General features: G+C 41.5%; 1 protein-coding gene across 5 annotated transcripts in view; it reads left to right on the top strand.

The window, feature by feature from the left end:
- Nucleotides 1–807: 807 nt before the first annotated feature.
- UBE2W (ubiquitin conjugating enzyme E2 W) overlaps nucleotides 808–9,856 on the top strand; it is a 44,454-nt gene continuing 35,405 nt past the window's right edge. For 4 of the 5 annotated variants that reach the window (XR_012582839.1, XM_074552544.1, XM_074552561.1 and 1 more), the window contains exon 1: nucleotides 808–906. Coding sequence is in view for 4 of the 5 variants with exons in the window: in XM_074552544.1 (XP_074408645.1) it covers nucleotides 892–906 (15 nt within the window). In the remaining variant the exon portion in view is untranslated. The other variant, XM_074552548.1, reaches the window with a different exon arrangement.

Here is a 9,856-nt window from a genome sequence, read left to right as displayed (position 1 = left end):
CCGGTGCAGGAAAATCAGATGACCCGTGGCCGAGCAGCACCCAGGGACGGGGAGAGAAGAAGGACAAGGACAGGGCGCACAGCAGGAGAGCTGCGCTTCGGGCCTGGGCCCACCCGGCGCGGGCCGAACTGCGGCGGGATCTAGTGACAGAACGTGGAGTAATGGGACACACTGAGAGAAGAGGGATTTGGGTTAGATATCAGGAAGAAATTCTTTACTGTGAGGGTGGTGAGGCACTGTAGGAGGAGGTTTGTGGATGCCCCATCCCTGGCACTGTTCGAAGCCAGGTTTGTGGATGCCGCACCCCTGGCAGTGCTCGAAGCCAGGTTGGAAATGGCTCTGGGCCGCCTGGTCTGGTGGGAGATGTCCCTGCCCATGGCGGGGGTGTCGGATCTGGATGATCTTCAAAGTCCCTTCCCACTCCTTAACATTCTGTGGTTCCATGATTGTATGGAGTGAGGGGAGCCAGGAGAAACCCACAAACCGGAGGGGCGCAGTCCGCATTAACTGAGTCACTTAAACCCTCCGCAGGTACAGCTCTAAAAACCTTCACATACTGAAGCCGGCAGGGGACCAACCCCATCCCGGGTGGCGGTGACGGTGACGGACACCGCCCCGCTCCCGCCCCGCCCGCAGGGCGAGCAGAGGGCGAGCAGGGTGCGAGCAGCGCCGGGGGAGCGTCCCTGGCCGCGGGGGCGGCGGCGCACACACAAACACCGCCCGCCCGCGCCGCCCGCGCTCCTCGGGCCCGCCCGCAGCGCCCTCGCCTCGCCCAAGCCCCGCGCACGCGCAGTCGCTCAACGGGCGGGCACGGGCACGTGACCGGGGAGCGCGCGGGGCGGGGCCGCCCCGGCGGCGGCGCAGAGGGGAGGGGGAGGAGGCGGATCCATCATGGCGTCGATGCAGGTGAGGCGTCTGCGGCGGAGCCCGGGGGCAGCGCCGGGGCCGGGCGGCGGCGTTGGTGACGGCGGCGGGGGGAGCCGGGAGCAGCCGTTCCTCCGGGCGCGTGCGTGCGTGGCGCGGCGCGAAGAGCGGCTCGGAGGGAGGAACCGCCCGGGCAGAAGTTGAGGGCGTCGAGGTCCCGGGTGGCGGGGCCGGGGAGGGCAGGCGGCGGCAGGGAAGGGCCGGGATGGAGGTGAGACGCGCAGAGGTGTGAGGGGCGAGGCTGGGACCCGGACGGCGGCGGGCGGGGCGGGCGCGGGGGAAGAGGCGCCTCAGGGAGGCGTCTGGCAGCGATGCCGCCGCTTCCTGGGCAGGCGAGGGAAGGGCGAAGGGATCCCTGCCCCCGGGAGCGGGGGGCCGCAGCCCCGCTGGGCGCCATGGCTGTGTCTGTGTGTGTCTGCCTGTGTGTGTGTCTGTCTGTGTGTGTGTGCGTGTCTGTGTGTCTCTATGGGTGTGTATGTATGTATGTGTGTCAGTGTGTGTCTGTGTGTGTCACACCGTGCGGGCAGCGGGGCCCTCCCCGTGCCATCGCGGGGACCGTGACCAGAGCTCCGGGTTCCTGGGGTACCGGCGCTGTAATTCCCCCGCACAAGGGGGACTGGGACAGGCATGTCCTGCTCCAAGCCGCGTGTTCCCCGTGGGGTTTTCTTTCTCTCCGTAAAATGAGTTTGCACTGCGGTGTCAGCTCTGTGGACAGGTAACGTCTGGCTTTCTGGGCCGGATGGTTTTGCTGTATGTACAGCGGGATGGAACATCCTGCTGCCTGACAGGTATTTCCAGCTGAATTATTCATTCATACCGACTCTGAAGGGGTTCTTAAATAGGGGCTGCAGAAATTGCTCTGGTAGAATGGATCACTTTCACTGTGTGCTGCTCTGAGTGGGTGGTGCTTTATTACGACTGGGGCAGGAGAAAAGAGCTCTAGGTTTTGTGGCAGTGGCCCCTGTCTCTTCTTATTTAACCAGCACCTTCTCTCTTTTTCCTTGGATATTTATAGTTTTCCATTTTGTTTTTATATTTGGATCATCTAGATCTCTCTCATTTTGGTCCAGTACAGCTTACATTTTTTGTCACTAGTAATAGAACAGCACAGAAAGAGTGTACAAAACGAGTGAAATTTGTTTTATTTTCCTAATAACCTGGATTTAGTGTATCCAAAAAGAGTTAAAATGTTAAACTGAACTGTCTGGGATAAAAATTATTCTCCTGAAGTTTAGAAGCATAACTCCCCCTCCCCCCACCATTCCATAGTGTGTCTTTCAGAGTTACTGAAATGAAACGAGATCAAGAAATTGAACATACTGTACAGAATGTTCTTCTAGCAGTAGCTTAGGCAGGTAGTCTGATGTGCCTTGGTTTTATTACCTCTATCTGGCAAATGCGTTTTTGCAATGCTCTTCTTCTAATAGGCAGACTTTTACAAGCTCAGCTGCAAAATAGAGGCTATAGTTTATTAAGAAGTGTCTTTTATAAAACTAGGGAAAAGTAGGGAAATGGCAGGAGAGAGGCACTTTGTAAAAGGGCTTGGTAAAGCTGTGCTGTGTCTCTGGCCTAGTAAATGACCTTCTGCAGCGTGCCTCACCCTAATTCCTGTTGCTCCTTCTGTAAAGGGGAAAAAATGGTTATATATTAAATGAGGCTGTTCAGGATACATGAATGACCAATGTTGCCTAAATGTCAGATGTGTGCAGGGTAATACTTGCTTCCTGAAATTACAGCCATGTTAAGCCTGATGTTGTAATTGCTTTCATTTTAGAAATACCAGCTGTAAGATGACCCTTTTTGTTTTCTTATGTGATGTTCTGTTGTCTTTTGATAAGAGATTCAAGGACATTTATGGAGGTTTTTTGTCTATATGTGGCTAATTGCATGATGCTCTAATTACTCTTTCCTTTGTTTAGTAAACTACTAATTTAATAATGTCCTTTAGCATGTTGGAAAGGAGTTGTAAACAGGAAGCATAAATGAAAATTTAGTAAGTGAACTAGTAAGTTTATCGTGCTTGCTCCCAGATGAGCAAGATTTCAAGACTCAGAATTCTATCAATTAACATTTAAGTGTTCAGCGTGAAAAAATCTTTTATAAAGGAAACGGATATCTATAATTTTAAGTGTGGTTTTTTTGTTCAGAATAATATATTATAATTATTGCTATCTTCTAAGTTGCCTGACACAACAAAAAGATGTCTTTTTTCTGATGGAGTATAGTGTTTTTGAACACACATTGTTTACCTGAAATGTTTGTGTAACTCATTGCCATCTCTGACTGTACCAGTGGTCTGACACTACCATTGTGACAATATTATGGATTTTATTGATAAAAATGGTACATTGTAAGTAAAAATGGCACAGAGTAAGTTCTAGTTACTTCCTAAACTGCTGTAATTTTATACAACAGTCTATCATGCACCAGGTTAATTGCATTTTATTTTTACAGATCCACTGAAAAGTCTCAGATTAAGTTACAGGAGTTATCTGATTAGCCTGTTCTTAGTCTACAGTGAAGTTTTGAAACTTGCAACAAATTGCCTCTTTTTGTTAATGGCTCTGAGCATCGACCTGAACAGTGGATGCACAGTAACTTGTGACTTTGGGCCTTTGTGTGTATCATTATAATTACAGTGATTTTTTGTCTGTGTGGACAGTCTTTAATGGGAGTTTTCTGTAACCCTTTTTTACTGTGATAATAGAAGCTAATGCTTATGAGATCTTGTGTTTTATTTTCTAACCACAGTGTTGTTGCTAATTTGCCATTGCTGGACTGGTTTAAACCTGGTTTGCATAACTTTTTTGCAAATCATATTTTTTCTTAAAAAAAGCTAACATACCCCAGACAAACCTTTGAAGGAAAGAGCACTTACTTTCATTAATTTTCCCAGAAAAAGCCCAAGCTTATGCAATGTTCTCCTGGATAAAAACACATAAATACTCTGAAAAGGTACAAGTAATGTAGAACAAGGGAAGAGAATGGATTTACTTTAGAAAATTTTGATACAGCATCTTTAGTAGTCTGAAGCCTTTAAAGGCAAATGCTGGGGAAATAGTGAACATTTGTCAGAACAGCTGGAAACACAGGACGCCTTATGAATGAAAGAGCAGGTAAAAATACAGTAAGAAAGTTCAGTTCAAAATGCACAGAAAATACATCATTGCTGTACCAAGTGTTAAATTATTAAAGCCTTTTCCCTCAGTCCAGATATGAACTATTGTCCAGATATGAACTATTTGCATCATAAACTTGAAAGATTTGACTTTATTAATAGTACTGACATCTTAATTACTATGATTTACCTTTCAGTTCTTTTTAGTTTAAATACTACAAACCCTGGATTTATTTGTGAATCCGTGAGAATATTTAGAGAGATGGTTTTAGGTTTTTTATCACAGAATAACTTCTCATATATTCTGTAAAGTTAGGCACATAAGATTTGTGCTTGTAGGCATTTACATCTGATTGAATGCAGAGCTAATGCCATTAATGACACAAACAACTTCAGTAAAGGATGTTGGCTTTCACTGTGCTTCTCTGTCGTGCCTTGAAAACTGCTGTGGTGGGCTACCATCAAATTGCCTGCACACAACAACATAAAGTGCTGCTTGAAAAGTCTTGTTCCATCAATAGAATTTTTTTAAAGGGTGTGTCTAAGCAACTGTTTAATAAAATAAGTGTGTGAGATGGCAATACAGAATTCATGGCCAATTTGAGATCCCAGTGAACTTCTATCACAGAATGCAAGCTAGTAACAACATGAAAACTTCCTGCAAGTTTCATCCCAATATTTTCAGTCAGTGGGGTGGGGGTTGAGGAAAATAGTTACAGACCGCTGAAATCTCCAGAAAAAAACACATACACTCTTGGTTACACTTCCTTCTATTCTTTACCTGTGCTTCTAGTGTTAGTGGAAGTTCTGTATTTCCAGCTGTTCTCAGAACAATTACTTATTGCACAATCTTTGCTCAACATTGGCAGTGTTTTTATTTAATGATTTGGCAATAATTTGTTCTTATTTAAAAGCTTTGTCCAGAAAAAAGTATTAAACTGTTTTTATGGTGTGTTCTAAAAAAAGCCTTAAGTGAGGAAAGCTTTCAGTGAATTGGATCTTGGATGGTTGTGCACATTGGTTCTGTACTGTTAAATGTCATAGTATGGGATGCTATTTGTCTTGTTTCAAAAAAGAAAAAAACAGAAAATTAGTGGGTACTGTAGCTATATAATAAATTCTGGGATATAAACAGAATAAAATTATTGGTAGTTAATAAAGTATTTAGTGATTCCATTGGTGAAATGCTGTTGAAGATAAAAATTTCAGTAATTATTTAAACTGAGAAATGTGAGTAGCATAACTGAAACTGGAATGAGTAGACAGTAAAAATAATTTCCTCTGTCTGCTAAGAGATTGCCAGTCCTTTACATAACTTTTGTCAATCAATCTGTACTGATGTGTGCTGTATTAGCTTTGGTATATAACCATGCTAGAGTGAAGTAAGATAAATACAAAATTCTTAGTAATTTTACCAAGATGAGTTAATTTAATCTTAGGAGTTTATTAATAAAATTTTGCCTTGAATATCAACTGAAAATTATTAAAATTAATAGTCTTCATTCAGTAAAGATAAATAAAATAGAAGTTATGGCTTTTGGCCCTCAGGAGTCACATTTGCTTGTTTTTATGTCTGCCTGTGTAAATAGAATTTTGGGAAATACTTTGTTGTGTAGCAGCTGCAGAATTTTTGATCTAGGATTGAAGAATTCACTTCAGAGAAAGAAAGCAGTAATGGAAAAACTTATTGAAACAAGAGTCCCCTGAGTACTATCAGCAGCTCTTCCTTACAAATAGACCAACTATGCAGCTAAAATGTGAAAAACCATGGATGCTTTCAACCTGTCATGTTGAAGACTCGTGAATATGTGTATGATTTCAGTCAGGAAAATAGACAGGTGTTTGTTGTAAAGAAGAGTAATCCTGGTTGATTGCAATTATTTTTTTTTTCTCTGAGTTTTATAGTATCTTATGCTTGTGTTCAGGCCTAGCTATTCAAGTTCTGAGAAGAGAAAAATATAACACAATACATTTGCAAGAGCCAGGGAATGTTGTCTTGTTAAGCTGCTCCCTTGGAAGGCTCTGTGGGTTTGTCATTAATAAGCTAAAGCAGCTTAGCTCAAACAATGTGTGAAACTCGGTGCTCAAGTACTTTCTCTGATTGTTTGCTCCAGTTCTGCCCAGCGCAGAGTTTCAGACTAAAGGGTGTTCACTATGTGTTGTGCAGGTCTGGGCCATGCTGGCGGCTGCGCCCAGAGCCTGAGGTTAAATTGCCCCTGCTCACGTGGAGGAGAGAAGGCACAGCTGCCCCTGAATTCACCCAGTTACTGCTCTGTGCAGCCACCTAAATGCCTTCAGAGCGTTAGATCCTGTCTCTCACAGCTTGGTGTACAACTGAGGCATGAGCGTTCAAGCAGATTCCAGGCTAAAATTTCCACTAGGGCACAGGGGAAGAGGATGACGAAAGTTCTTGGAGCAGAAATTTTGTGTGTCTTGCATGGCTTTGAAGTAGTCAAGGACTGTGACAGAACTGTCAGCTGAATTTATAGATTTTGTCTTTTGAAGGGAGGAAGAGCTAGTATTATCTATTCACTGAAACCTATTACAGCTTCATTTACTGAAAGCAAATGATAATAAATAGGTTAAATACTTTAAATAAAAAGAGCCAGTAGACAACATTTTGTGATCAATGAAGGTCACGTAACGTGTCTTCTGCTTCTGATAGTTGAAGGCTTTCAAAAGGTATTCTGGAATCTGTTCGAGCCTCTGCGGTTGTTTGGGTTGTTTGTTTTGTTGGTTTTTTTTACTTTGCTTTGTTCAAAAATAGGTTCTGGAATCTGTGCAAGCCTTTGCAGTTCAGTTTTTTGTTTGCTTGTTTTTCCTCAGGTGACCTTAATTACTGGTATGAAAAACAGGTATCAGTCAGGGATGGCAGGGAAAGAAGGAAGAGAAGTGTATAATTTACCTTCCTGAAAGCAATATTAATGTGTTAATAAAGGAAAGACAGAAGTTAGTGATGGTAAGTCAGGAATTGTGAGATGCCTCATTTTTGCTAATTAATGATCTCATTGAGGATACCAGCTATTCATCCTTTCATACACAGTACTAAAAAATAATTGTTTCTCCTTGGGTGATTACAAATACAAAGTTGTTTGTAATCTTTTTTTATTCAACTTAATTAAAAGCACTGCTTAATCAGCTTCAAGAAGAAAGTCTGTATATGTGTCAGTAAATGATGATAATAGTTCAGTAGAGCATAGCAAATATTGTCCCTGAAAGTCTGCTGTAATAAAATGCTTCATAGAATTTAATGCTACTTGTTCATATTGATTTATTTATTTCTTCTTCATTAGGAATTGGTGGCCACTAATCAGAAACCTAAATCCATTCCGTTTCCTTGACCCTTCTTAAGTGAAAACCTCTCCCCCTGTCATATTTAGGGGTATGAATTGAATGAGTGTTTAAATCTTGTTGCTATTTGCTACTTCCAACATTTTACCTCTTATTCTGTCTAAAATGCTTTTTGTCGGAATAGAACACTTTATCTTGGTTACCAACTATGTTTCTATAAGGTTGAGAAATTGCCTGGTAAACATATGGTTGACCTCATTGTGCCAGCCTTCACTATTTTCTTAAATTAATTTTTGTAACTGAAGCAATTCAAGTAGTGCCAGACTCTTTTCTTTAAAAGATAAAATGATCTGCGGTTGGCTTTTTATTACTGCGTGAGGCTTGTGCTGGGCGTTGGTACATTTAAAGGCTCCATTTACAAAGCAGATGACTCGCTGTCAGTTTCATCTTATCCTGTAGTAGTGGATTCCACTTCATTTTCTTTCAAATGACAGGTTCATTGTAAAAAATTTGATTATCTGGCAAAAAGCTTTTCAGACTGTGAAGTACAGAATGTTTCCTTTGTGTGTGTATAGTTACTGTGATTTATCTTTAATTATACTGTAGTTACGATTTCAGGTTGATCTTGTCTCTTAGTGAGTTTAGTCAAGTGTATTATTCTCTTTTAAAGAGGATTGTTGCTTTGACCTTTCAGTCAAATATTTTAGAATATCTTGGAGCATATGAAGATAATATTCTGTTATCAAACTGAGAAATCAACAATCCTTCCTCCCATCACCCTCAATCCATAATTGGATTTTTGAAATTTTTGAATGCTCAGAAGAACAAAAGATGAGTGATAGGAACCTCAATAAACAAGGTTTATGCATTGCCATTTGGTTCCTTTAAAATGAGAGAAATGTGCAAAATGCTCGAGGTTCAGATCTTGAAGCCAGGATTGGTCTGAGGAAATAACATTAGAACTCAGTTGCCAGATGTTAACATGTTTTATTAGAAATGAGGAGCAGACTAATCTGCTTCTGCATTCTCAGTATAGATTGAAAACCTGCTATTCAGCCAAAAATAGATAAAACTGAAAAACAATGCTTTGAGCTAAAATCCCAGTATTACCTTTTTAACAAGGACAGAATATTTTGTGGAGCTGTTTGGTTTTGCATCTTGCTGAAGCTTTAATTGACCACATCCAGACAATTATCGATCTTTCCTCCTCTGTGCCTTGACTAAGGCTTACTAGAACAACTTTGATAGGAAGAATTCAGACAGGATTGTGATAATCAAGTATCTGGATGGTTTGTGTTTGAGAGTCTGGAGCAAATGATCTCACCTGAATTATGGGATATAATCTGCAAGGACTTTCTTGGATGACCTGGTTGACTGGGAAAGAAAGGGGTTTTTATTTGTAGGAACTGTCATTCTCTAGATTTCTTTAGTAGTGAGATGGAGTGTAGCAGGTAACTTTTTCTTAAATGTCACCATTGTTAGTCTTTATGTTGTTTCTCTTCTGTTTGAGAGCTTTTTGGTATTTTAATTAGAGTAATGTGCAATGAGTTTCTGGAATACTTCAACTGTTTCAAATATGTTGGACATTTTCTTCTGTAGATGAGTTTAGTTTGAAAAGCATGATTTTCTACTTGGTGTTTAGAACTTCATATTCTGGATTTAAGGCACTTTTCAGTAAGAAACGTGAATGGAAGAAACTGAAATACTGAAAATAGAGTTCTAGTGGTCGCACGCTCTCAGGCTGGTGGCTGGTACTAACAGTCAGGCTTTGCTTATGAATCAACATGGTGGTGTTGTACAACACTGTCATTGCAGCCTGCTTTCAGCTCCTCTGCTGCCACAAGCTTGCTGTTTGTCTCTGCACTGTGACTGTCTCCTGCATGTAAGAACTTCTCCAAAACAGAAAGGATGTTTTTTTGTGAACCATTTCATAACTTGCATGTGGGAGGAGGTGACAGGCTGTAGCTCATAAGCAAAATGTAAATTCTTTGCCAGGATGTTATCATATGTAAATTCTTTGCCAGGATGTTATCATATTACTGTCAGTGTTTTGGTGCTAGCAGAGTTTGGGCCCATTTAAATTTTTGGATGTGGAAGAGAGTTTTGGTAGTTATGGAAGAAATAGTGTTAGGTCTCCCTAGGGTGCAGCATCTTTACCTATATGTATATATATATATTTACATATATACACAACAACATAGAAGAATGGAGCCCCTATGGGATTATTGTTTAGCTTCTGACTATTTATGAGTTAGTTTTCTTCCTCTTTGATCTTTGAGCCAGATTAAGATTTGAGTTTACAGTGTCCAGGAAGACTTGGCCTTGGAAGATTACTCCTTTCTTGCATTCACAGTTTTTACAACAAAGAAAAGGGAATTTGAGTGCATAGAAATAGAAAGTTTGTAACACAATTCAAGTGCAGATGTTTTGGTCCTGCATGCTTCCTAGTCTGTGAAGTTGCTATTCCATCATTGTTTCTTCATAACATCATGATACCACCTTATTGGACATGGCTGGTTGAGT

This window comes from Zonotrichia albicollis, chromosome 1 (genome assembly GCF_047830755.1).
Source record: "Zonotrichia albicollis isolate bZonAlb1 chromosome 1, bZonAlb1.hap1, whole genome shotgun sequence".
In the NCBI taxonomy this organism is placed as follows: Eukaryota; Metazoa; Chordata; class Aves; order Passeriformes; family Passerellidae; genus Zonotrichia; species Zonotrichia albicollis.
Note: the sequence above shows the minus strand (reverse complement) of the source record. Positions and strands in the feature narration are given on the sequence as shown.